This window comes from Podarcis muralis, chromosome 2 (assembly GCF_964188315.1).
Source record: "Podarcis muralis chromosome 2, rPodMur119.hap1.1, whole genome shotgun sequence".
NCBI classification, from domain to species: domain Eukaryota; kingdom Metazoa; phylum Chordata; class Lepidosauria; order Squamata; family Lacertidae; genus Podarcis; species Podarcis muralis.
This window is the reverse complement of record NC_135656.1, coordinates 111,501,823-111,529,468: the sequence shown is the minus strand read 5'-3', so window position 1 is coordinate 111,529,468 and position 27,646 is coordinate 111,501,823. Positions and strand designations below refer to the sequence as shown.

The 27,646-nt window shown below is 46.1% G+C and overlaps 2 protein-coding genes across 3 annotated transcripts; both read left to right on the top strand.

The window, feature by feature from the left end:
- The first annotated feature begins 502 nt into the window (after positions 1-502).
- LOC114592011 (uncharacterized) lies at positions 503-11,020 on the top strand. 2 transcript variants are annotated; one of them, XM_077921571.1, is made up of 6 exons: positions 503-612; positions 3,864-4,356; positions 5,327-5,402; positions 5,900-5,982; positions 7,139-7,265; positions 8,341-11,020. In XM_077921571.1, the coding sequence occupies exons 2-6, from the start codon at positions 3,955-3,957 to the stop codon at positions 9,792-9,794; spliced, it is 2,142 nt and encodes a 713-aa protein (XP_077777697.1). In that variant the 5' UTR covers positions 503-612; positions 3,864-3,954; the 3' UTR covers positions 9,795-11,020. The 2 variants fall into 2 exon arrangements, with proteins under 2 accessions (XP_077777697.1, XP_077777698.1); XM_077921572.1 differs by lacking the exon at positions 503-612 and adding an exon at positions 1,072-1,161.
- A 6-nt stretch (positions 11,021-11,026) lies between these two features.
- On the top strand, positions 11,027-26,354 carry LOC114592006 (zinc finger protein RFP-like). Its single transcript, XM_028719807.2, has 8 exons — positions 11,027-14,189; positions 17,323-17,758; positions 20,491-20,586; positions 21,953-22,183; positions 23,274-23,296; positions 24,349-24,464; positions 25,274-25,306; positions 25,542-26,354. The coding sequence occupies exons 1-8, from the start codon at positions 13,762-13,764 to the stop codon at positions 26,057-26,059; spliced, it is 1,881 nt and encodes a 626-aa protein (XP_028575640.2). The 5' UTR covers positions 11,027-13,761; the 3' UTR covers positions 26,060-26,354.
- Positions 26,355-27,646: the final 1,292 nt, after the last annotated feature.

The following is a 27,646-nucleotide window of genomic DNA, read 5'->3' as shown; positions in this document are numbered from 1 at the left end:
CAACAGAGGATGAGATGGTTGGATGGTGTTCTTGAAGCTACCAGCATGAGTTTGACCAAACTGCGGGAGGCAGTGGAAGACAGGAGTGCCTGGCGTGCTCTGGTCCAGGGGGTCACGAAGAGTCGGACACGACTAAACAACAAAATTTTTATTGATGGAGGGGTCAGCTGCCCCTCCCTGCTCCCCCATTGGCTATGCCCATGTTGAACTAAATAACTCGGGGTTCCTTCCAACTCTACAATGCCATGCTTCTATAATGGGGTTTCCTATTTCTCGCAGTCTTTTTCAACGCAAGCTGTTCTTCCCGTTTCTGCCCAAAGGAGTGAACAGCTCAGAACGCCAGACAAGACGGTCCCCTAAAATAAAACATCTTTGCGTGTGCGCGCAATGCGCGTTAAGAGGGAGGCGTGATCTTGCTGCGCTCGGCTTTCCAAGGGTTAAAAATGAATGCTCCGGATTCCTAGAGAGGACAGGAAATGGGGGGGGGTGTTTCAAGGTCCTCCAGAGGAAAAGCCCCTCCCTCCAAAGTCCCTTCCTGCAAGAGGAGTGGGGGGCACGGCTTTTGTGTCTCTCCTCTCTAAGTGCTGCGTCGGCGGCGGCTTAAGGGATCTGGTGAGTCTTCCCTCTCTTCTCCAATAGTGTGCATTTGGGAGAAGTGGGGGATCCCAGGGCTGCAGGGGGAGGGTGCATGCCCCCCCCCGGTCAGCTAAGGCATGGGGGAAGCCCCCTCCAAGACACCACCCCCAAATCCGGGAGCAGAGGTTCCTCTCCGCTTCCCCTCTGCAAAGCCAGGCGGGGGGCTAGTTTTACATCTAGGTCTGCGACTGCATTCTTCTGTATTTGTATCAATTCGCAGCTTGGGGAGGGATATTGGGGTCAGGAAAAAAGAAAATGGAATGCAAATAAACCGATGGATGAATGAATGAATGAAGTCATATTTGTTAACAAGGATCACAGGGATAATAAATGATACAAAGAGAGAGAGAGATCAAGCCTTCTCATGTCGTTTGCATATCACACAAAAAACAGCACAATACATTTGCAGCAATATCTACAACATGTGGTTCGTTTTCAGTGGTCCGTGTAGAAGTTCTTGGTTCGTGAATTGGTTTAAACAAAGCCGGAAACAAAGGAGGGAACAGGATAGTGCAGAGTTAACAGGTAATACTCAGCATTACAAATGCTATGCCTGGAGACTCAGGTTAATTATGTGTAATAGTGATTTTTCCTCTTATGTTACCAATGAAACAATATGAAGTGTTGGTCTTTTGATGAATATGGGGTGGGGGGTGTCAAAGCGAATATAATTAAAATTTAGATCGACCAGATGGAGCAAAACGCTGACTGTTTGTGTGTACACGTGTGTTTGAGGCTTAATTTTATTCTCAGAATGCTGTAATGTCTGTGTTTAGTTATGCAAAAACCTCGAGGGAGAAAACTACCCTGCAAATTCCAACAAGTCCCCCCTCCCCCCCCCATGTTGAGGCTTTATTCCCCCCCCCCCAACCTTGAGGATTTATTCATTGTTGTTCTGTTTGTTATGGTTATTACTGTTATTGCTACTGCTACATTTATTATCCATGGCAGGTTACAACCATTAAGAAATATTCAATATTGAAAAGTGTCAGGAAATTATAGCCATAGGAACAGGGCAGGTCCTGAAAACATATGCCTCGTGTGTCAGGGGAAGGAGGGGATTTTGGACCAGTTTCTGAGTCGCCTTCAAGGGCAGTTGCACAGAGAGCACATTGCAGTAATCCAATTCTGATCCACAGCATGGGGTACCATGACCACATCATCTCTGACTGTGGCTGGCAAACTAGCTGGAAATGGACGCTGCTAGTCACCGAGGTCGCCTGAACCTATATGGTTTTGTGTGGGTAGAGAGACTCGGGTGGCGCTGTGGTCTAAACCACTGAGCCTTGAGGCTTGCCGATCAGAAGGTTGGCAGTTCGAATCCCCACGATGGGGTGAGCTCCCATTGCTTTATCCTAGCTCCTGCCAGCCTAGCAGTTTGAAAGCACACCAGTGCAAGTAGATAAATAGGTACCACTGTGGCAGGAAGGTAAAAGGTGTTTCTGTGCGCTCCGGCTTCCATCATGGTGTTCCATTGTGCCATAAGTGGTTTAGTCACCCTGGCCACATGACCTGGAAAGCTGTCTGTGGACAAATGCCGGCTCCCTCGGCCTGAAAGCGAGATGAGCGTCACAACCCCATAGTCGCCTTTGATGGATTTAACCATCCAGAGGTCCTTTACCTTTTTCGTTGGGTTAAGCTATATAACATTGTTATTATTAACCCCCTAACTCTAACGCTAACCCGTTCTTCACCCGAAATTCCCAGGGCAGATTACGACATTAGAACACAGTATTAAAAACAGTTGTTTTTTTTAAAAAAAAAAACTGTTTTATAAGCACAGTCCTACAATCATAATTACAGTACTTCTTTACTTGCCCAAGTGCTAGAAAATGAGACGGAAGCAGGGGGGAAATGTGTAGCTGAGGTGGGGGTGGAAGAGAGAGAAACTTTTTAGGACCCTGAGGTTAGGATCCACATTATAGCCTAGTGTCCAAACTGAACTAGGTACAGTCATACCTTGGATTACAGATGCTTCAGGTTGCACATTTTCAGGTTGCACACCACGCCGAACCCGGAAATACCAGAATGGGTTACTTCCAGGTTTCGGCGTTCACGCATGCATAGAAGCACTAAATCGCACTTTGCGCATGCGCAGAAGTGCTGAATCGCGACCTGTGCATGCGCAGATGCTGCGCTGCAGGTTGCAAACATGCCTCCCGCACGGATCACATTCGCAACCCAAGCATCCACTGTACAATTCACTCACTTGTCAGTCACAGTTCTGACTTCATTCCTTGACTGAAAACACTGAAAGGCAGGAGCAACCCTGGAGAAAACTGGACACACACACACACCACTGATTTGCAACACCAGACTTCTGGGTGGCGTGGGGAAGTTAAAGGGGGAAAATAGTTGGTCTGATGGGAATGATTTTTATACTACGGGGAGGCTGAAGTTCTGTTTATTTTTGTCTATTTGTTAATTAGGGGGTCTGAGTATTGCTTTTTATTATTTGAGTACAGTGGTGCCTCGCAAGACGAAATTAATTCGTTCTGTGAGTTTTTTCGTCTTGCGATTTTTTTCGTCTTGCGAAGCACGGTGTCGGGAAAGTTTTGGAAAAGCTTCAAAAATCACCAAAGTCTTTAAAAACCTCAAAAAAGGCTACCACACCGCGTTCTATGAGTTGCTCCTCGAAGTCAAGTCGCAACTGTATTAACGGTGTTAAGAAAAAGGAAACAAACTTGCAAGACGTTTCCGTCTTGCGAAGCAAGCCCATAGGGAAAATCGTCTTGCGAAGCAGCTCAAAAAACAAAAAACCCTTTCGTCTTGCAAGTTTTCCGTCTTGCGAGGCATTCGTCTTGCGAGGTACCACTGTATGTTTTTTGCATTGATGTTATATGAAATATTAATATATTATATGGTTCCCCCCACTCCCCCGCCATGGTAATATGTATTGTATGTGTATGTTTTTTGTGTATGCTGTAAGTCACTTGGAGACCTTTGGGTGACAAGCAGCTAATAAGTCTAACAAATGAAATAAAATGAAGTGATTCATCTTATAGAAATCGCTTGAGTTGCCTGCACATTTTGCATTGTTCTTTCTTTCTTTCTTTCTTTCTTTCTTTCTTTCTTTCTTTCTTTCTTTCTTTCTTTAGAAAGCTCAGAGTCCGGGCTATGGTGCAACCCAGCTCTGGTTCCTAGCAGGACTTATCCACACTTGCTCAGGGAACATTTTCCTTCTCCTGACAGTGTATTAATTTTATGATAATGTAATTGCTTTGTAGAACTTGCTGGCACCCTTAATTGGGACAAGCAGGACGTGGCAGAAGACAAAAGGATTCCTTCAGATCTCCTGGAGACTTCCTGAGAGCACAGATGGATGAGCAAGACTCGCCTGGGCCTCAAGCAGGAAGAGGCAATACCATCCAAACCGGGAGCATCGGGGGATTCTGGGAAAACTCAGTGCAGAAGATCCTGGGTGAGGAGGACACCCTCAGCTCAGATGTGCAGAGCCAGCAGTTCAGGCAGTTCTGCTACCAGGAGGCTGAAGGACCCCGAGAGGTTTGCAGCCGACTCTACCACCTTTGTCGTCAGTGGCTGAAGCCAGAAAGGCATACGAAAGCTCAGATGCTGGACCTGGTGATCTTGGAGCAGTTCTTGGCTGTCCTTCCACCGGAGATGGAGAGCTGGGTGAGGGAATGTGGAGTGGAGACCAGTTCCCAGGCAGTGGCCCTGGCCGAAGGTTTCCTCCTGAGTCAGGCAGTGGAGAGCAAGCAGGTGAGAGAGACTTTCATCATGATGGGCTCAGAACATGAGGAAAGGTACCCCATGAGTCTCTACTGGGGACGGGGCGGGCGGGTGTGGGGGACTCCCTGGTCCTGAATGGGGTAACTGTGTCCCTGAAGAACCAGGTGCGCAGTCTGGGAGTCATTTTGGACTCACAGCTGTCCATGGAGGCGCAGGTTAATTCTTTGTTCAGGGCGGCTATGTACCAGCTCCATCTGGTACGCAGGTTGAGACCCTACCTGCCCGCGGACTGTCTCGCTAGAGTGGTGCATGCTCTAGTTATCTCCCGCTTGGACTACTGCAATGCGTTCTACGTGGGGCTACCTTTGAAGGTGACCCGGAAACTGCAATTAATCCAGAATGCGGCAGCTAGACTGGTGACTGGGAGTGGCCACCGGGACCACATAACACCGGTCCTGAGAGATCTGCGTTGGCTCCCAGTAGGTTTTCGAGCACAATTCAAAGTGTTGGTGTTGACCTTTAAAGCCCTAAACGGCCTCGGTCCTGTATACCTGAAGGAGCGTCTCCACCCCCATCGTTTTGCCCGGACACTGAGGTCCAGCTCCAAGGGCCTTCTGGCGGTTCCCTCGTTGTGAGAAGTGAGGTTACAGGGAACCAGACAGAGGGCCTTCTCGGTAATGGCGCCCGCCCTGTGGAACGCCCTCCTTTCAGATGTCAAAGAGATAAACAACTACCTGACATTCAGAAGACATCTGAAGGCGGCCCTGTTCAGGGAAGTTTTTAATGTGTGACATTTTAGTGTATTTTTGGTCTCTGTGGAAGCCGCCCAGAGTGGCTGGGGAAACCCAGCCAGATGGGCGGGGTACAAATAATAAATAATAATAATTATTATTATTTTGGAAAGCATCCAAGGAATGATAATTGGATATACCTTGCCTCTGTTGTTCCTTTTCTAATCATTCTCCCCTTTCTTTGTTTGTAATCCTCATTGCTAATTCAGGGAACGAAACTGTTTGTAGAATTGTGCATGGATTACTCTGAGGCAGAGACATTGGACACCAGACAGAGGCCACTGGGTAAGGGTGAATGATTTTCTCTCTTAGTTTGGTCACATTCTGTTGATTTTGAAACTAATCCATGGGTTCCTTTAATCTTTTGGGGGAAGACACTTGAAGCCACAGGCCCCAAGGAGAGGAGATGTATTTTTACACAACTAAAATATGAAATGGGTACAAATGTCAAAACGCCCTCAACAGGTGAGACTTTTTCTAAGGCCCATTTGTACAGTGGTACCTCGGGTTAAGAACTTAATTCGTTCTGGAGGTCTGTTCTTAACCTGAAACTGCTCTTAACCTGAGGTACAACTTTAGCTAATGGGGCCTCCTGCTGCCGCCACACGATTTCTGTTCTCATCCTGAGGTAAAGCTCTTAACCTGAGGTACTATTTCTGGGTTAGCGGGGTCTGTAACCTGAAGCATCTGTAACCAGAGGTACCACTGTAGTTAAGAGATGCACTGCTTAACCTTTGAGAAGCATGCACTAAAGGCTTCCCGCCTGCCCTTGTTTTTCACAGGTGACAGAATGATGCTGGCAAGACCTTCTCATCCATCTTTTCATCGTGGCAGAGGGGAAGCAGCGGCCGTGGAAACAGATCAGGTAGGGGGGAGAAGCAGAGAACTGGGGCAGCCAACGTGCCACTGGGCCCAAGCAAATCTCTCTCCTCTGGGCTTCTGTCAGAGCTTCCCTTAACAATGGCTGAAAATGCCATTCATGGCGGTTTATGTGCTGAGAATAAAAAACAGCCGCCTCACCGTAGCTAGCTTTCTAATTGTCGCTAGTATTATTTATCAATAGTTGAAGTTTTTGTTTATATGTTTATCGTTTAATGCTAAAGTATGCTTCTATGCAGTTTTACAAACCATGAAAAACAGTGGCCAGGATTCACCTAACCAGCTCCATCAGTTGCAAAACAGGGCTTCCCCCCTCCCCCCATGAACTCCTTGAATTTTATTAATTTATTCATTCATACATACATACATACATACCCCGCCCATCTGACTGGGTTCCCCGGGGTGGCTCCCAACAGAATATTAAAAACACAATAAAACATCAAACGTTAAAAGCTTCCCTAAACAGAACTGCCTTCAGATGTCTTCTAAAAGTCAGATAGTTGTTTATTTTCTTGACATCTGATGGGAGGGTGTTCCACAGGGCAGGTGCCACTACCGAGAAGGCCCTCTGCCTGGTTCCCTGTAACCTCACTTCTCACAGGGAGGGAACCGCCAGAAGGCCCTCGGAGCTGGACCTCAGTGTCTGGGCTGAATGATGGGGGTGGAGATGCTCCTTCAGTTATACTGGGCTGAGGTCATTTAGGGCTTTAAAGGTCAGCACCAACACTTTGAATTGTGTTCGGAAACGTACTGGGAGCCAATGTAGGTCTTTCAGGACCTGTGTTGTATGGTTTCGGCTTTAGGACTTTAGGACATTGGCAGGGTACCCCCCACAGAACAGCACAGGGGAGAGTAGAGAGGAGATCCTTCCACCTGGCAAACTGGAAAGCTTGCACAGACAGTATGATTGAGAAACACAATATGGAGTTCCTCCCATTTACACAAAGATTAATAAGCATCATTAAAATACACAATAAAAGAATTCCATTAAAACATTAAAATAGACATCCGGAATTTAAAATGTGCAGGAAAACAATATCATCAAAGCAACGTAGCAATTATCAGGCAGAAAATGACAGAGAAATATGTAGCAGATAATCTTTATGCTGTCAAAGAGGAGGACATTTCCCTTTTTCTTTTAGGGTCCAGTGCGCTTTGAAGATGTGGCTGTTTATTTCACAGACGAGGAGTGGGCATTGCTGGATCCTGACCAGAGAGCTCTGCATAACAAAGTCATGGAGGAGAACTGTGGGATCATGGACTCTCTTGGTAAGGCTCCCTGTTGGATCTTAGTATCTGTTTTGAAATTCAATACGTATTTCTATGTCATAAAGTGCCAAGATTTTGACGTAGCTCAACAGTGCCACCCAAATCATTTGGGACACTAACACCCCACAGCTAACCTTGAATGGAAGGCTATATTTTGTTTCGTCTGTGAATATTATTCCTCTGGTTAGGCCTTTTTAAACAGACTGCCCTGAACCACCCCACCTAGGCCTTCAGAGTTGAAGAAACTTCTATCAAGTTTTTTGTTTTTGCTTCTGTCAGTTCTCGGTTGACCAAAGAAACTACTGACATTGAAGAAGGAGCAGATTCCACGATGGGGCCAAACAAAATCCATCCCAGAAAAGTGTCAGCATCGCCCTTGAGCCAGTGTCACCAACTGGACTCATCCCCTTCAGCCCCGACTGGGCTAGACAAGCTGGGTAGCACTTCCAGAGACCACCTTCTGCACAGGAACAGGTCAAAGTGCTGTGGACTCACAGCTTAGAGTTGTGAGCACCGGATTCACTTCCACAAGAAGACAGTCTTCGCACAGCAGAGTATAGCAGAGTATAAACTACTCGGAGAGCAGCTCTGTAGAATATCTTCTTTATTCTATCTACAACTATAATACACAACTATATACAGAGCTAAATGAGGTCTAAACGAAAAATGCTGAACTGCACTGAGTGTCTGCAGCTGCTCTTAGCAGCAACCTTATCTATACACACGATCTCTCTCTAACACTCAGTCTCTCTCTCTCTTTGATGTGAGGCTGGAGCGGAATAAGTAGAGAGCAGAAACCGCCCCCCCCCCCTCTCTGGAGAATCATCAGAGAACATCAACAGATTCTTGGATATGGGAGGGGTGAAATCTCAAAAAGAACCAGGTTTTTCAAATCTCATGTTCCCATAAATATGTCAGCTAATGGCCGTCAACAAAGGCAGAGAACCCTGTAGGAAGATCTCACATCTAACTCCCTTCAGTTCTTCCTCTTTCACAAGCATTAATTAGCAGTGTTCAGTAATTTGGGGCTACATTATTTTCTTGAGGCTCTAATCCATTTCTCCATTTGTTGCAGGTGGGGATGAATTGGAAATTAAGAACAAGGTAGTTCACAACAAAATCCACACAGTGGAGAAGCCATCTAAATATTTGGAATGTGGAGGGAGCTTCAGTCAGAGCTCCCATTTCGCTTCCTATCAAAGAAATCCCATTGGGAAGAAACCCTATCAGTGCTTGGAATGTGGAAAGAGCTTTAATACAAGCAGAAACTTCCGTCGACATCAAAGTATTCACCGTGGGGAGAAACCGTTCCATTGCCAAGAGTGCGGGAAGAGCTTCAGTCAGAAAGAAAGTCTTACTTCCCATCAGAGAATTCATACAGGGGAGAAACCGTATCAGTGCTTGGAATGTGGAAAGAGCTTCAGTCGAAGTCACCGCCTCACTTCCCACCAAAGAACACATAGTGGTGAGAAACCATATCTGTGCTTAGAATGCGGAAAGAGCTTCAGTCGGAGTGACCGTCTCACTTCCCATCAAAGAATTCATACAGGGGAGAAACCATATCAGTGCTTGGAATGTGGAAAGAGCTTCAGTCAGAAGGAAAGTCTCACTTTCCATCAAAGGATTCATACAGGGGAGAAACCGTATCAGTGCTTGGAATGTGGGAAGAGCTTTAATACAAGCACAAACTTCCGTCGACATCAGAGAATTCACAGTGGGGAGAAACCCTTTCAGTGCCAAGAGTGTGGAAAGAGCTTTAATACAAGCACAAAGTTCCATAGCCATCAAAGTATTCACCGTGGGGAGAAACCGTATCAGTGCCAAGAGTGTGGAAAGAGTTTTACCTGGAAGGAAAGTCTCACTTCCCATCAAAGAATTCATACAGGGGAGAAACCGTATCAGTGCTTGGAATGTGGGAAGAGCTTTAATGCGAGCACAAACTTCCGCCGACATCAAAGTAGTCACCGTGGGGAGAAGCCGTTTCAGTGCCAAGAGTGTGAAAAGAGCTTCAGTCAGAAGGAAAGTCTTCTCTCCCATCAAAGGATTCACACAGGGGAGAAGCCATATCGTTGCTTGGAATGTGGGAAGAGCTTCAGTCAGAGCGCACCTCTCACTTCCCATCAGAGAATTCACACAGGGGAGAAACCCTATCAGTGCTTGGAATGTGGAAAGAGCTTCAGTCATAGGTCCAATCTCACGGCCCATCAGAGAATTCACAGCGGGGAGAAGCCATACCACTGCTTGGAATGCGGAAAAAGCTTCAGCCAGAGCTCCTACCTCACTTACCATCAAAGAACTCACAGTGGGGAGAAACCTTATCAGTGTTTGGAGTGTGGGAAGCGGTTCACCTGGAAGAAAAGTCTCACTTCCCATCAAAGAACTCACAGCGGGGAGAAACCCTATCAGTGCTTGGAATGTGGAAAGTGTTTCAGCCAGAGCTCCAATCTAACTACCCATCAAAAAACTCACAGTGGCGAGAAACCATATCAGTGGCTGTGTACGGATTTAATTTTAAGAGACTTTCATTAGTATGCAGGTGAGGATTGCAACAGTGTTCTTGTCATTTGGTCACCCGGCACAGAAGTTGACCTTGTCTCTCAAAACCAAAACAGTCAGTATTTTTTCATACCATGTACCTAGATCTGTGAGGTGCAAGCCGTCAACCAAGATGTGATTTGGCAACACTCAGCTCTCAATGCTGAGCTTTCCTTTGAAGAAGTTGACATAGTTCCGCTTCTAGAGCCTCCAGATTGCAAATTTGTGGTGCTCCTGACCTCCGCTGTCCTCCTCAACATGTCTAGGGTGGTGGTGGTATCAACTGGAGCTCTTCCGGGTATCTGCTAAACGCACATAGGACATCTGTCAGAAACTCCGCAAGTTTTCCTCTGTGAGAAGGTTAAGTAAAGGATTCCCCTGTCCTCCTTTGAGCATTCAAAGTACATAATGAGTGCATGCCGGGAGCAAAGAACTGTATCTATGAAGAAGAAAGAGTTCTCTTAACCACAACACCACACTGAGAGCCAGTGTGGTGTAGTGGTTAAGAGCGGTAGACTCGTAATCTGGTGAACCGGGTTCGCGTCTCCGCTCGTCCACATGCAGCTGCTGGGTGACTTTGACACACTTCTTTGAAGTCTCTCAGCACCACTCACACCACACAGAGTGTTTGTTGTGGGGGAGGAAGGGAAAGGAGAATGTTAGCCGCTTTGAGACTCCTTTGGGTAGTGATAAAGAGGGATATCAAATCCAAACTCTTCTTCTCTGTTCATTGAACCTCAAAGGTGGTTGGGAGCAACAGGAAGCAAATTTGTTTGCTTCAGCCAACTTCACTACTTCTCTGCACATGTCAAGACACATGGAAGGAGGCTTAAATTGAACCGAGACTCTGAACAACACAGCTCACCGCAGTGGCAGCATCCGACTCATTTTTCCATGCCGTGTGGATAGGGCACCAGATCTTGACTCGTGGGACATTGTTGTCAGTGTCTCACATATATTCCTTGAGACGGTGACACTCATCTACTTCCTGCCCAGTGTTAAACTGAGACTCATAACGGACGAGGAGTTTTTGAAACCAAGCTGAGTGGCAGTGTCTCCAGTCAAGGTTTTGTGACCCTCTTCACGAGGCCTTGTGCCCCACAGATTGTCGGCTCTAACACCCCAAGATGTCTTGCTCTTCTTCTCAAGATTTGGAAGCCACTTTGTCCAATGTATATCTTTTGTCTGTGTGTGTATCCTGGCTGCCAATCTATATCACCTGTGGATGTATCTATTGTAACATGAACATACACCACAAAATAGCTGAAGGTTCGTTCTGTTTACATACACTGTTAATGGTATACTAGGTTGTGAAGCCCTCCCCAGTGCTCTGAAGGATCTTCAGAAGAACGCAAAGGAACCCCTGGTGAACCCTGCTCTCAGGCCGAGTTGGACTTCTTGTCATGATAGGATCACTCCTTAACTGAAATTCTTCTCAGACTATTGATGTCAGACCTTTGCTGCACTCTTTTGGTACCTGCTTAACATACTTGTTAATCAGGTATGCCTTTCCAGAGGCATAGACGTAGATGTGTTTTAATCTTACACAGGCAATTATAATATTTTTAACTGTTTTAATTTTGCCTTTATATTTCAAATGCTTTACTTGTTTTCAACTTTTTAATTGATAATTTCAACATTTCTAGTGAACCACGTAGATGTTTTGTTACCATCAAGTGGCATATAGGTTTTATTAAATAATAATAAATAAAGGTCCGTCCCTCCCCCAATTGTAAGGGTTTTAGAAACCTACTTTTGTTTTTTGTTTTTGTGGAACGTTTGCAATACAGTTGTACCTTGGATCCCAAACGCCTTGGTACTTGGACGTTTTGGCTCCCGAACATCACAAACCTGGAAGTGAGTATGCGAACGTTCTTTGGAACCCAAACATGTGAGCTTCCTGCAGCCAATCAAAAGCCGCGCATTGGTTTCCAAACGTTTTGGAAGTTGAATGGACTTCCGGAACAGATTCCGTTCGACTTCCTGTACTTGTATACAAACTGTACTTTGTATAAAAGTTTGTGAGTTGTTGTTTTTCCTGGTATCATTTCATGGAATAAGCACCATCTATAGAAAATGGCTTCCATCTTCCAGCAACCTTTTTTGCTGATGGCTCTGTGCTCTGACCTGTTGTTATTGTTGATAATATTTTTTCTTTTTTTGTATCCAATTCATTAGTAACTGAAAATAGAAAGACACCCCTCATTTATTTTTTATTTTTTTGAAGGAATGACCACAGTTTGCTTTTGGAAAGTTCTCAAAAGTATAAATTTGGATCATTCACACACTAACGTGGCAGCTGGGGCTTCCAGGGGGAAAGTAACTCAAAAGATGCAAATATTGAAAGAAAAACCAGAGGGACACCTTTTTCAAAAAAATGCATTGGACTGTGCCTGCAACATATGTTCAGATTTGGTCAGCACGCGAAGGACTGTGAACCTCTAGCATTCTTACTCAGTCTCATATGTTTGGAAAGATAAATCTCTTGCTGCGCCGCATCCCTGGAAGGCAAAAGGGTACAGAATCTATATACCTAAACAGTCTTACTCCTCATATAAATTGCCGCCGTGGACTCCATTGGGAGGAAGAGCGGGATATAAATTTAATAAATATGGTATTGTAATGAGTGGCAGCAAATTGTTACACAACTGAAAAACAAAACACCGTCATAGTTCCACTTCACTTCGCAGTGAACAAAGACGTGAATCACCCTGAGACCTCTGGGTATACAGCGGTATATAAATTCAATAATATTAAATAATAAATACAGGCAGGTCTTTGCTTTCCTTCTTTTCAGCCCAGCCGTATGCTAACGTGGCTTCTCTCTGCTTTGCTCAGCCTCTCCAGGGAGCAGCAACAGCGATCCTGAAGGAAAAACAAGCCTGCATCTGATTGCAAATTGGGAGAATTTGTACACTTTCTGAGGCTTTACTTCAGAAGTGTCTAATCTTCAGCCCTGAACCACAGCTTACACCATCTCTGACCACTGGCCATGCTGGTTTGGGCAGATGGAAATTTTGATCCCACAACATCTGGAGGGCCAAAGCTTCCCCATCTTATAATCTACTTGACTGGAAGCACGAATTGGTCACTGAAACCGGCATGCCCAAACAGATGAGCTATGCTTGATTCTTTTGCTTTGCAAGTACAGTGGTACCTCGGGTTACATATGCTTCATCCCTAACTAATAGGACCAGTGGTCAGGGATGATGGGAATTGTAGTCCCAAAACATCTGGAGGGCCGAGTTTGGGGTGCCTGCTCTAGACCACTTAAGAGTTTGCTTGTTTTTAAGCATCATGATCTAGGGATGCGGGTGGCACTGTGGGTTAAACCAGGACTTAACGATCAAAAGGTTGGCGGTTTGAATCCCCGCGACGGGGTGAGCTCCCGTTGCTCGGTCCCTGCTCCTGCCAGCCTAGCAGTTCAAAAGCACATCACAGTGCAAGTAGATAAATAGGTACCACTCCAGCAGGAAGGTAAACGGCGTTTCCGTGCACTGCTCTGGTTCGCCAGAAGCGGCTTCGTCATGCTGCCACATGACCTGGAAGCAGTCATGACTGGACCTAATGGTCAGGGGTCCCTTTACCTTTTAAGCATCGTGATGCGCTTTAGCAACACTTTTAAATAATCAGCACAAAATAAAAGGGGTGAGAGGGACCTGAGAGAATGAAAGCGAAGAGAGTAAAAAGTGAAGCTGCCTCAACTCTCCCACTAAGCCAGAAGAGAAGGAAGAGGTGATGAAACCTACGTCTACAAAATAGACGGCTTGCTTTTTCACTCCTGTTTTCAGCACGCGGGGAAACCACGGAACGAATAAAATTGGTCTGAGCCACACCTTTCCCGGGAGCAGCCAATCCACGGAGGGCGGATCCGCCCTCTAATGAAACGAGGAGGGATCCAGAGCTTCTCGCGCAAACACACGTCTTCCCTCCCTCCCACCAAGCAGTTTTAAGGAAAGCGATGCCTCGTGTGGGAAAAGGCCCTTTGCAAGAAAATAAATGGCACCCAGGCGAGAGCAGACTCAGGACTTGCCTGCAAAGCCAGATTTTCACCTTTCACTCCCCCCCTCACACCCGCGCGCGCAACTTTCGCTGCTCCACCTGCGTTGATTCGTGGGCACTCGGCGCGCCTTCTCATTCATGCGCGCTCGGTTCATTCATTGATGGTTGCCCCAAACACGCCACGCCCCCGCCCCTCCCCCGCAGGGAAAGGCGTGGCTTCGGCCGCCACTATTTATCGGTCGCCTGGAGCAGCTTTCGAACTTTCCCTTTCGCGCGGGTGCTTCCTCCGCATCCACAGTTTCGCCATCTCTGGACGCTGGCCGTTCTCTGCTCTCTCTTCCCTACCCAAATAAGTACCGGAATTGGCAGCAGGCAGCGTTTTGGCAGGTAACTCCACCTTTCCTATCTTGCTGGTTAAAAAACTGGCGGCTGTTTTGAGCTGGCATCTTAGGGAAATTGCTGTGCTTTAAAACTAGCTCCACTTATTATTATTATTATTATTATTATTATTATTATTATTATTATTATTATTATTATTATTATTTTATTATTTTATTATTATTATTATTATTATTATTAATTTATGCATGCATGCATGCTTGCACAACCTAGCCTTCCTCCTAACTGAATAAGGGGAGCACGGGAAGCTTGCGAGGAAAGAGCCTTAGAGCCTTTTTAGAAAAGCGGAGCTGCCTTGCAGCCTCGTTGCCCCCTCCCTCAACGTCAGAGGATCCAGTTTCCTGTCTAGTACTGGAATCCTGAATCGTCTATGAAGCTGCCCAGCTTTACAGAGCCTTTGTGAATAAACCTGAACAGTCAATAGGCTATGTTTAGTTCAGTTGCAGAGCCACAGTGGGTTCATTTTGTATTCTGTTTTTACCTTCTGCCTGGTCCCCCCCCCCCTCCCCACAACCTTTTATTCCTAAGGAAAGTTCCTTCGTGTGACTGCTGATGTGTGTGTGTCTCCAGCCTCAGGGTTACAGAATCTCCACCTACCTAAACCCTTGGTATTCAGGCTACTGGGAGTTTAGGATCGCAGTTTGTAGTGACCACACACTCTTCTGAGGTCTGGGAGAGTCTCTGAGATATTGATGGACACTGGCTCAATACCTTTTTTAAAAGTACCTGCTTTAGTGTGTTCCAGTTTTAAATATACAGTGGTACCTCGGGTTAAGTACTTAATTCGTTCCGGAGGTCCGTTCTTAACCTGAAACTGTTCTTAACCTGAAGCACCACTTTTGCTAATGGGGCCTCCTGCTGCTGCCATGCCGCCAGAGCACGATTTCTGTTCTTATCCTGAAGCAAAGTTCTTAACCCGAAGAACTTTGGGTTCTTCTGGGTTTATTTCTGGGTTAGCAGAGTCTGTAACCTGAAGCGTATGTAACCTGAAGCGTATGTAACCCAAGGTACCACTGTGTGTGTGTATATATATATATACAGTGGTACCTTGGGTTACATACGCTTCAGGTTACATTCACTTCAGGTTAAGAACGGACGAATTAAGTACTTAACCTGAGGTACCACTGTATATGTGTGTGTGTGTTAAGACCCCGTCACTAAAGAAAGTTGCAAAAATTAAGTTTCACCCCTTAAAATGACACTCCCTACAAAGCCCTGCTTTGATCTATTTATCTGTCTAAATTGAGGACGAAGTTACAGCTCCCACAAACCCTGTCAATTGGCCATGCTACCTGGGATTGATGGGGCAGGTGGGCACTGTGTTGGCTATGCTTGATGTAAATGGATGTCCGGAAAAACATTTCGTTTTCTTGAAATACCCTTTCCTTCCACCTCCTCCAACAATTCCTCATTTTCTCACCCGCTCACCCTCAGGCTGAGTGAGTGGCTGTTGAGAACATGTGAAGAGTGTTAGAGGCCATAAGAGGAGTTCGTCTCCGTGTGGAAGGTGATTTGCTGAAGCTGTCAGACAACTGATGGACTAGTTGTCTAGGTGCAAGTTTCTTTAGTGTGGAGGTACATGAAAGGTACATGAAAGGTGTAGGACTTACCGATCAGAAGGTCAGCAGTTCGAATCCCCACGACGGGGTGAGCTCCTGTTGCTCGGTCCCTGCTCCTGCCAACCTAGCAGTTCAAAAACACGTTAAAGTTCAAGTAGATAAATAGGTACCGCTCTGGCGGGAAGGTAGATGGCGTTTCCGTGCGCTGCTCTGGTTCGCCATAAGCGGCTTAGTCATGCTGGCCACATGACCCGGAAGCTGTACGCCGGCTCCCTCGACCAATAAAGCAAGATGAGCACCGCAACCCCAGAGTCAGCCACAACTGGACCTTATGGTCAAGGATCCCTTTACCTTTTTACATTAAAGGTGAGATTATATCGTATGAAATTTAAGTGCTCTGGTAAAGAGGTGCTCTGTTGAGTATTCTGTTAGAGAGCTTTGCTATAAAGTGAGGTTTTCAAGTCTTGGTTTATATGAGCGGGGTTTATATACTATTAGTGAGATATAAGAAAGGTCACAGCTACTATTTGTTAGAATTTCTGCTCCACGATTGCAGTCATGGGATTGTTGTCTATCACATAACAGTGTATGTTTTGACTCCACAGAGTGCGAAGTGGAGACAGGATGTTTGTGTTACTGTGTTCCGTGAAGTGGGACTATTGTCCTTTGTCCTTTTTCTCTTTGCTGTCTGATGCTAGAGAGAGAGGGAACCATGTCGCAGTGCTCCGTGTGTGTTTATATGTAAATAAAGTAGATTAGCCAAAATGCTGAGTTGCTGAGGTCTGTTACGCAACTGTGCAAACTCTGCGGATCCCGAAGTGTGCTGGTGTCTGTTGGCATCGGTGACTGTGATGATCGGGCAAAAGAAAGCTTTTGTTTTTTGTTGTTGTTTTTTAAAATGATATTTATTAAGATTTTACAGACAAAAATGAGTTACAAAATTAAAAAGGAGCAAGGAAAAAAGTAACAAGGAAAAAAAATAAAAGGCATAAAAATGCAACAGAAAAAATGCAAAATACATAGAAAGTAAAAAACCAATTAAAAACAAATCAATATCTTCATATCTTATATTTCATTTACTTGTTTCCTGACCTCCTCACACCTCCCTTTTTTGTATTCCAGTTCACATGGTTAATTCAGCAAATCCTTTCCCTCTTTGTTTTTATCTTAATTCTATATCTTAACATATTATAACTTCGTATTTTCATCTAATTATCAATCCATTTTTACATATTCTTTTTAACCTTATTGCTAAAGCCGTTTCATTTCAATCCAACATCATTTTAACATTCATTAATTTTACAATATTTCTGCAAATAGTCTTTAAATTTCTTCCAATCTTCTTCCACCAACTCTTCTCCCTGGTCTCGGATTCTGCCAGACATTTCCGCCAATTCCATATAGTCTATCACTTTCATCTGCCCGGGCAAAAGAAAGCTTTTGAAGCTCTCGAACGATCGACCAGGAGGCAGAGAACATGCCAGTCGGGCATGTGTCTCTACCAGGGTCCTACTCAAGCGTAGGCTGAACTCCTGACACTATTTCCCTCTCTTTTCCTGCAGTTCCAGGAAGAGAACCACCATGGCTGCTGAGAACCTCAGGAAAAGGCTTCAGGAGGAGGTGACTTGCTGCATTTGCCTCGACTTCTTCACCGATCCTGTTACCTTAGAGTGCGAGCACAGCTTCTGCTCTGCCTGCATTGCCCAGTGTCGGGGGGAATCTTCTGCCAACGTCCTCTGCCCTCTGTGTAAAAGGGCCATCCGGGCAACGAAGTCCAAGCCGAACAAGCAACTGGGCAACTTTGCCGAGATAGCTAAGCAGCTGAGAGATCAGGAGAAGGAGGAGGCTGAAGGGAGGCGGTTCTGCGGGAGACACGGGGAGCCCCTGAAACTCTTCTGCAAGGATGACCAAGTCCCCATCTGTGTGGTGTGTGACTGGTCCAAGGAGCACAAAGGACATGAAGTGGTTCCCAAGGAGGAGGCTGCCCAAGAGTACAGGGTAGGTTAAGGTTACCAGATTTTTTTCAATGAATCCGAGGACACTTTTTTTTTCTTTTAAAAAAATATTTTTATTAAACAATTTCAGCATAACAAATTATCAGTCCAAATAATCAATTACATTATTTTTCCCCTTCCCTCCCACCCAGGACTTCCCTCAGCTCCCCTCTTTGGTTTCTTTGCACATATGTTATAAAACTGTACATATCCTTGCCTTATCTATCATGTGTTCAACTAATAAATTTGTGAATGTTTATTCAAAACCTGCCAAGGAGTCCAGGTCATTTTGTTGTCTTTTTAGGTAATTTGTAAAGAGTTCCCATTCTTCCTTGAAGTCACAATTGTCCTTATCACGCAGTTTGTATGTCAATTTGGCCGATTCCGCATAGCTCATCCATTTTTCTTGCCACTGTTCTTTCGTTGGGATTTCCTCATTCTTCCATCCTCGTGCTAACAAGACTCTTGCCGCTGTTGTAGCATACATAAATAAGTTCTTTATTTTTCTTGGCAGGTCTTGTCCTACAATCCCTAACAAAAATGCTTCTGGGTATTTTTACAAATGTCATTTTAATCATTTTTTTCAATTCATTATATATCATTTCCCAATTTTTTTTGACTTCTCTACATTCCCACCACATATGATAAAAAGTACCTTCTTTTTCTTTGCATTTCCAACATATGTTTGACCCGGTTTTGTACATTTTTGCTATTTATACTGGTGTGGTATACCATCTGTACATCATTTTCATATAATTTTTCTTTCAAAAGAGAACATTCTGTAAATTTCAGATCTACCTTCCACAATTTTTCCCAGCCCTCAAATTGTATATTATGTCCTATATCTTGTGCAATCTGGGGACACTTTTCAACTTCCTACTAAACAGATGGATTTTGTCAGGGGACTGATTTGTAAATCTGGGGACTGTCCCTGGAAAACGGGGATGTCTGGTAACCTTAGGGTAGGTGCGACGCTGCTTCAGGGAGCAGTGAACAGGGCACGCTTTGTGTTTGTCGACAGGCAGTAAAATTGGAATGCTCTTTGGAGAGTAGCAGTGGAGAGGTTTGCCATTGCCCTGGTTCCAAACAGTCCTGCGTGTTTTCAGGGACACAAAATGGTGACTGTCTGTCACAGACTAGCTAGATGCAGAGGAATTGTAATAGGAACCAGGTGGGGAATCCCTAAGGTAGGCACGTCCAACAGGTAGATCGTGATATACCAGTAGATCACTGGCTCCCCCCAAAGAAGCTCAACAACTTTGGCTCCCCTAAAAAAAGCTCAACATTAGTCCTGTACCCCTAAAAAACAGGCCTTCCTCTTCCCTAAAGAAAGCCCAACAACTTTGACCTGAACCCCAAAATAGGGGGTAGATCGCTTCCAGCTTTTAACTCTGTGAGTAGAGCGCAGTCTCTTGGGAGTTGGCCACCCCTGCCCTAAGGGGAGAAGGATCAGAGCTTGGGAATGGCGATGTGACAACCATGAGTGGTCACAGGAAGCAGACTGGAATGAGGAGGTGTCAGAAGCTGGAGGGGAAACAGGGCTTAGTGGGCAGGGAGAGTCTGTGGCAGAGAAGTCCAGAATCAGAGGAAGGAGCGGAGGGGGACAGAAGGCAGAGAACGAGGCAGGCTGCTGAAAAGTCACAGGTGTCTCCCCCTCCTTCTGCGACAAGCTCCCCTCACCCCTTATGTCCCAGAACCAGAAGAGGGCTGAAAATGAGCATAGCAGTGGAAGGCTGCAGACAGGCACAGTCTCTGATTGCTTGGGGAAAGCCCTGTAGAGGAGGGAACTTAGACAGCTGTGGGAGGTGGGCACTTTCAGTCTCGGCAATTGATCCATGGGGCAAGACCTACCGGGGATGAGCTGCTGGGCTCATTAGACCTGACACTCAGCCAAGCTCATGCATCGAGTAAAATAGATTCAGGGGTGAGGAAATTGGGGCTCCCTCCAGGTGTGGCTGAACTACAACTCCCATCAGCCCCTGGCATTATGGCCAGCGGTCAGGGAGGATGCAAGCTGTAGTTGAGCAACATTTATAGGGCTGAAAATTAGCCACTCCTGAAGTAAAGCCCCAGAGGGAATTGGGAAGCAAGGAGCAGAGTGAATGGAGCTTCCATTGAAACAATAGTGACTTTTTTCTTTTCTCTTTTTTTTCTCAAATTTTTATTAAATTTGTTTTACATTTTTAGAATATTTATTTAAACAACCTTAAAATATCAGTGACTTCCCTTCTCTTTCCATGGTTCATTTTACAAAACATAAATCCCTGCATATTTTATATAAACCAAACCATTCAGTAGTCCATTATTACATCCATCAGAACTTATTTACTGTTGAATTTATCTTAAAGCTGCCCACGTTTTCAAATAAACACAATTTTCCTCCATATATTCAGTAAACATTTTCCAGTCTTCTTTAAACGTATGTTCTTCTTGTTCTCTTATTCTATATGTTAGGTCTGCAAGTTGCGCATAATCCATCAGCTTAAGTTGTCATTCTTCTTTAGTTGGGACTTTGCTCGTTTTCCATTTTTCTGCTAACGAAACACGGGCTGCAGTAGTGGCATACATAAATAACCTTTTTTTGACACCTGGGAATTTCCATCTGAATTACCCCCAACCCAAAGGACTCTGTTTTTGGGAAAGTATGTTTAAACTCCCCCCCCCCCCAATTCCTTATGGAACAATAGTGACTTTTTTCAAACCTTCTCTAACAAGATTTCTCGCCCTCCTCTCCAGGATCACGTCTGCAGCTTGCTGGAAGTGATGAGGAAGCAGAGAGAAGAGATACTGGTGCATATATTGAATACAGAAAAGGAAAGCCAAGACCTGCTTGTACGTGTCTCTTTTCACTGGGAACTTGTGGAGCTATTATTTTGAGCACCGCATGCCACCAAGAGTTGCCTAGTGTGTCCTGAGCTCTCAGAAAGCCCCCTGTAGATGCTCTGACTTCCTAGAATGCCCTAGAAAGCTATTGTGCCTTGGGAGCATAGCTGAATGTTGTGGTTCCCTAAAGGTGGCTCACACGCCACAATGCGATCCATAAATGGATTTTTTTTGGGGGGGTGAGGGGACAGGAGGGAAGACCAACAATGCAAGCCACCCTGATCTCTTGGAAGACGAGACGGGATGGAAATGTTGTAAATACAGTGGTACCTCTGGTTGCAAACAGGATCCGTTCCAGAGGCCCATTCGCAACATGAAAAGCCCGCAACCTGAAGCGCTGTATCTGCGCAGGTGCGCAGCGTGATTTGGTGCTTGTGTGCATGCACAAAGTGCGATTTAGTGCTTGTGTGCATGCGTGAGCGGCGAAACCCGGAAGTAACCCTTTCCGGTACTTCTGGGTCACCGCGGGACACAACCTGAAAAAACGTATCATGAAACAAACGTAACATCAGGTATGACTGTAGATGTCTGGTTTTGCTTTATATTTTTATTATTACCATCATACCCCAGGTTTCCTCCAAGGAAACTCAGGGTGGCATATTTGCCATAGCTGTCAACCGCCCCTTATTTGGCGGGAAACTCCCTTATCCCAGCGCCGTGTCCCGCTGCTGTCCCTTATTGATTATGTCCCTTAAATTTCCCGGGTTTCATGCTCGCCCGGCTCGGGAGGGAAGCAGTGGCTCAGGGTCCTCCGCTGCGAGAGAGAGAGAGCGCACTGTCACCGTCGTCTTGGCGCAAGGAGTTCCATTGCCTGAGAGAGAGGGGGAAAGGGAGAGAGACTCTTGCCCACGCTGCCTGCAAGCCCGGAGGCGGCGGCTGATGAGGCGGCCTGAGGGAGGAGGAAGAGGAGGGGATGGGGAGGGACGCAGAAGGGCGGTGCTTCAGTGGCCACTGCCGCGCCACAACCGCCTCATGCCGGATTGACAGCATCTGTCAATCCTACCAATGTATGTAACCCTTTAGAATAGCAAAATCCCTTATTTTGGCTGCTGATCCCTTATTTTCGAGGCTGCTGGTCCCTTATTTTCAAATCTGTAAGTTGACAGCTATGCATATTTGCATTTCTCCCCCCCTCCCCATTTTATCCTTACAACAGCCTTGTGCGGTAGGTTAGGCTGAGAGACAGTGGCTGGCCCAAAGGCAGCCAGTGACCATTATGGCTGGGTGGGATTTGAGCCCTGGTCCCTCAGGTCCCCCAGTCGAGCTCTCTAACCACCGCACCGCACCGGCTCCCCTCTCTCTCCACCTGCTGCAGAAACGGATAGAATCCGAGCGGGAGAAAATGACGGTGGGAGTCAAGCAGCTGTACCACATTATCAAAAAGCAACTGGGCTTCATTGTGGCACAGATGGAGTGGGCCAAGAAGGAGATTGTGACGAAGAGGGATGAGCAAATGGCCAAACTCTCCCAGGACCTCTCCTCTCTGGGCAGCAGCATCCAAGAGATGGAGCAGACATCTCGGCTTCCTGTGAGTGACTTCCTGCAGGTAAGATGGCTGTCTGTATTTTCCCCCAGTACAGTCGTACCTCAGAAGTCGAACAGAATCCATTCCGGAAGTCTGTTCGACTTCCAAAGCGCGGCTTCTGAATGGCTGCAGGAAGCTTCTGTAGCCAATCCGAAGCCCTGTTTGACGTTCGGCTTCCGAAAGAACGTTCGAAAACTGGAACACCCACTTCCGGTTTCCGATCGTTTGGGAGCCGGAACGTTCAACTCCCAAGGCGTTCGGGAGCTGAGGCACGATTATAGTGTTGTACAGTGGTACCTCAGGTTACATGCGCTTCAGGTTACAGACTCCGCTGACCCAGAAATAGTACCTCGGGTTAAGAACTTTGCTTCAGGATGAGAACAGAAATCGGGCTCCGGTGGCGCGGCGGCAGCAGGAGGCCCCATTAGCTAAAGTGGTGCTTCAGGTTAAGAACAGTTTCAGCTTAAGAACAGACCTCCGGAATGAATTAAGTACTTAACCTGAGGTACCACTGTGTACAGAATAAAGCTGGGGGAAGAAGTAGTTGGGGGGGGATGGGGGAGAAGATTGCCCCCCCCTTTTTAACCTTTTCCGACTCAACAATATCCTTTTTTGAGTTGAGGCAACCGGAACTTTATACAGGACTCCAAATGCAGTCGCACCAAAGATTTGTATATGGCATGAGTAGGCAAACTAAGGCCCGGGGGCCGGATCCTGCCCAACCGCCTTCTAAATTGGGCTTGCGGATGGTCCGGGAATCAGCATGTTTTTACATGAGTAGAATGTGCCCTTTTATTTAAAATGCATCTCTGGGTTATTTGTGGGGCATAGGAATTCGTTCATTCCCCCCCCCCTTCAAAATCTAGTCCGGCCCCCCACAAGGTCTGAGGGACAGTGGACTGGCTCCCTGCTGAAAAAGTTTGCTGACCCCTGGTATAAGGGCATGTATTAGGATATTGACAGTTTTTGTTTTCTTTCCCAGTGATCCTTAGCTAGAAATTTTAAACCCCAATGCATCCTTACCCCAGGGGGCATTCAAGTTCTGTGTGGGGTCTCCTTAGCAGCCTGCGGCAGGGCACTCAGTTCCCTCTTCTCCCTCTCCCCACTCTAGGACGTTGCAGGCACCTTGCAAAGGTAAGTGGGTCCCGTTCGTTCTGTTTCACATTTGGTTAACCTTGGGAGACTTTGCACAATAGGGGAAGTTGCTGCTGCAGTGCCATTTAACCTGTTTATTCCCCAGTTGTATTTGTACCTGGCTCAGCTCTTCCAAAGGACCACCCAGCTTTGCACAGGGAAGAAGGTGGTGGTGAAGGAATCTCCTCTTCCTTTTAATGTCACTTGCCGAAGGTCAATCGGCTTGTCCTTAAAGGGGCGGCACTTCCTATGAGAGGTGGATGATCTGTTGAACTATTCTTGGGATGATCTTATCGGCAAAACCTATTTGGTGTTTCGCAACTTTCTGACTAGTTGCAGGACCTTAGCCAGACCTAGCAGAGTAAACGCAGAATCCACAGAAGCAATTGGCGACTTGGCTGCAGACAGGATAGACAAAGCAGGAACCAGGAACTTGTAGTTAGGTGTTTATTATATACAGTGGACTATTTACAGGAACAGAACACGGATCTTTTGCTAGCTCTCTCTGACACGACTCACAACTCCTACACTGACACAGAACTCTGAACCTCTGAACACTGAACCAACACATTCCAGTTAGTAGGCCATTAATTATCACTCCCTTGAGAGAGCTTGACCAATCAGGGAGCTGTCTCCATGTCTCTGTTATCACCAGGCAGACTTACTCCTTCAGATTGCCTTCTGGCTGTCTGCCAAACCTTAATTGACTCTGTGTGAGTTGCTGCACATACACAGTTTCCCAACAGAACTTTGCATAGTCTTGAAGCCCAGCTGCTTATTATGGTGTCTTCTTCTCCACTAAGCAGCCCGCGAGGCAGGAAGGATGGAGTGTGACCTACAGTACAAAAATGACCCAAATTGTGCCAGTTTTCTGTCCCTGTGAGATGGGCTTATTGGTGTTCACCTTCCTTCCTTCCTTCCTTCCTTCCTTCCTTCCTTCCTTCCTTCCTTCCTTTTTCTGTCCATTTCTCTCTTTTCCTTCCACTGTGATTATTAATCTGTCCAGATAAAGGGATAAATCATTATTATAGGCTCTTTTTCTCTTTCTCCAGGAGCAAGGAGGTCAAGTTTAAAAACGTAGCCACTTTCCCTCCAAAACTAAAATGGAAAACCTGGGAATTTTGGGACGTCACTGCCATTTTGCAGAAGTTCACAGAGAAATTCAAAGGTATCGGAAGGGTTTTGGGTGGGGAATCGGCTGCCAGACAAAAGGGGGAGGGTGGAATTGGTGTGGGAACGAGGCTTTGTAGGAGATTCTCTCAGATGCAGGGGAGCTCAGGCAACAGTGAGGAGGCCATATTTTATTTCCACCAGGAACCTAGCTTCCTGCATCTGGAAGTAACTGCTTCCTAGGGCATTGTTGCCTTGCAGCAGAGAAGCACAGAGAATGCCTAAGGAAGTTTGGATTCTTCTCTCCTGACAGCCCATTGATGAAAGAAAGAAGGCCCTGTATTGTCAGCTAGGAACCTGGAAATGGCAGAGTTATAAAGCCATAACACACACACACCCCTTAATCAGACTCGAATTGAAGGTGACTGGATTTTATGGGTAAACCAGGATCCATCCTATAGACTTTTGGTGTTGGAAGGCACCCAAAAGCCCTGTTCAGTTGAATATTTATTTATCCATTTAATTTCCTTTATGAATCACTTCTCATAAAGCTTCCCAAAGCAATTTCACAAGAAAAACATATACAGACTGGCTTATCCATGCCTCCCCTTGTTCTGCTGCTTCCGTCACCCTCCGGGGGGGAAACGACTCTTTAGTGCTCAATCGGAGCTAACAGGAATTTGGGTTTTCCCCAGATTGCCAAAATCTACTGGTACCACATTCCCGATAGGTGGTCCAGCAACCTTTGATCAAAAGCCCTCTTAACAAAAGGGGGGGAGTCTATCGGTTACTGGTTTTTACACATGGGGTGGTTTTCTGTGCATTTGAAGCACTCCTTTGATCTCACTCCCCCATTTTCTTCTACAGGCAATCTGATATCTGGATATTCACTGCGTAAAGGTAAATTTCAGGCAGCAAAAGGTGGTGTTGAGGTACCTCTCAATAGCTGACCACCTATTTCTTTGTTCACTCACTTTAAATCCAGGGTGGGAAACTGGATCGAGAAGTAGCCACAGAGTATTTGTTGTGGGGGAGGAAGGGAAAGGAGAATTTTAGCCGCTTTGAGACTCCTTCGGGTAGTGATAAAGCGGGGATATCAAATCCAAACTCTTCCTCTTCTTCTCTTCTTCCGCAGCGAAAGTGTCTCTGAACTCAGCCACGGCCCATCCTCGGCTCGTCGTATCGGAGGACCTGAGAAGTTTGGCGCTGGCAGAAAGGCCGCAGGCTCTTCCCCTCAGCGCTGGCCGATTTGAGCGCTGGCCGTGCGCTCAGTGCCGGGAGTTCTTCAGCTCTGGCAGAAGCTACTGGGAAGTCGAAGTGAGGAACGAGGGCGCCTGGGCTCTGGGCATCTCAAAACCGCTTGTGGCAGTCAGGAAGGACGCACAGCCTTCCCCGGAAGCTGGCGTCTGGGCTATTGGAAGGTGGGAGGGTCAGTACAGGGCTGTTGTCCCACCGCATTACCCTTTCCTGTATCCGAGCAGGGAGCCCCAAAGAATACGAGTGGCCCTGAATCTGGATGCTCAACAGGTGGCTTTTTTTGATGCTGAGGCGGCAAGCCTGCTCCACACTTTCTCCTTAGCCGAATCCTCGTCCGACACCTTCTGCCCCTTCTTTTGGATCTGGAAAAAATCCCATCTCCAACTCTGCCCGTGAGAAAGGAGTGCAGCCTCTGTTGTTGATCTATTTTCTGCTCCTTCCCTCTGGCTTCTCCCAATGCAAACTTAACAACAAACCTTCAGACCAAAAGGCTAGATATTCTTCCACACTCTAAGGTTCTGTTTACCGTTTTTCACAAAACAGAAGCTGCCTCTCTTTGAAACCAGTGTACCGGTAAATGCTTTTTAATGTTTGATTTTACCTTACAGAATGAGCAGCCTTGGAGGTTTCTTTAGAACCAGGGAAGTTTTATATATATATTCTTAACACACAAATAAAAAGAATAAAGGGTCGTTACTCCCAAGGTGGCCTGAGCTTTATTTGTTGTGGAAAGTCCAGGATCTGAAGCATCTGTTGCTGCTTTTCTGTAGCTAAACGTTTTTGACTGTAAGAGCTGTTCGACAGTGGAGCGGTCTCCCTTGGGAGGTTGTGTGTTCTCCTCCTTTGGCGGTTTTTAAGCAGAGGTTAGATGGCCGTCCGTCCTGGATGCTTTAGCTGAGATTCCTGCATTGCAGGGAGTTGGACTAGAGGACCCTAGGAGATCTCTTCAAACTCAACAATTCTGTGGTTTTATTATTCCCTGGTGGGTAGATCCTTGGCGTATTTGTATGACATTGCAAAAAGAAAAAAGAAAAAAAAAAGAGGAGTGTTGGAACTCTGAGCCACATCTGCAACTTGTCTTTGCATACAAGCAATGATGGCTGTCTGCGGCAACAAAGGATTCTTTGCAGCGAAGCTCCCCTGTATTCTGAGTTCTCTGTTTCTTCAGAAACAAAAGGTGAACAAATTTCTCCAGTGTGGCAGCGCAGCACTTTTAGAGCTGTGGAGGTAAGGGGATAAGCCACTGTGGCTAGTAGCCTCTGATAGCAATGTTGTTGTTTAGTCGTGTCCAACTCTTCGTGACCCCATGGACCAGAGCACGCCAGGCACTCCTGTCTTCCACTGCCTCCCGCAGTTTGGTCAAACTCATGCTGGTAGCTTCGAGAACACTGTCCAACCATCTCGTCCTCTGTCGTCCCCTTCTCCTTGTGCCCTCCATCTTTCCCAACATCAGGGTCTTTTCCAGGGAGTCTTCTCTTCTCGTGAGGTGGCCAAAGTATTGGAGCCTCAGCTTCAGGATCTGTCCTTCCAGTGAGCACTCAGGGCTGATTTCCTTCAGAATGGATAGGTTTGATCTTCTTGCAGTCCATGGGACTCTCAAGAGTCTCCTCCAGCACCATAATTCAAAAGCATCAATTCTTCGGCGATCAGCTGATAGCAATAACTGCCATAATTTTTTTCCATTCGTCTTTTTTAGCCATCCCGGTTAGTGACCAACGCTGGGGAATGCCGTACTTTAACCATGCACAGTACGAAGAAGTACCGTATTTTCCCGTGTAGAAGACGTGGGATTTTTTATTAAGAAACATTGTTACAAATTTGGGGTCGTCTTATAGATGGGTAGTACATAGGGGGGATGGGCGATTGTCATAGCCGTTTCCCTTTTTTTTAAAGGGAAATTCCCTTATTCTGAATAGGATTCCTTGCAAGAAGAGGGAAAAGCTGACAGCTATGGTGATTGTTGACAGCTGCGAGTAGGAAATA

What these genes read in the sequence shown, in the direction of transcription:
- LOC114592011 (XM_077921571.1), top strand. Translation starts at nt 3,955, where the DNA reads ATGGATGAGCAAGACTCGCCTGGGCCTCAAGCAGGAAGAGGCAATACC. An exon ending in AGGCAGTGGAGAGCAAGCAG is followed by an intron (nt 4,357 to 5,326) that starts GTGAGAGAGACT and finishes TTGCTAATTCAG; the next exon opens with GGAACGAAACTGTTTGTAGA. An exon ending in CACCAGACAGAGGCCACTGG is followed by an intron (nt 5,403 to 5,899) that starts GTAAGGGTGAAT and finishes TGTTTTTCACAG; the next exon opens with GTGACAGAATGATGCTGGCA.
- LOC114592006 (XM_028719807.2), top strand. Translation starts at nt 13,762, where the DNA reads ATGCCTCGTGTGGGAAAAGGCCCTTTGCAAGAAAATAAATGGCACCCA. An exon ending in AGGCTGCCCAAGAGTACAGG is followed by an intron (nt 17,759 to 20,490) that starts GTAGGTTAAGGT and finishes CCTCCTCTCCAG; the next exon opens with GATCACGTCTGCAGCTTGCT. An exon ending in AGGAAAGCCAAGACCTGCTT is followed by an intron (nt 20,587 to 21,952) that starts GTACGTGTCTCT and finishes CACCTGCTGCAG; the next exon opens with AAACGGATAGAATCCGAGCG.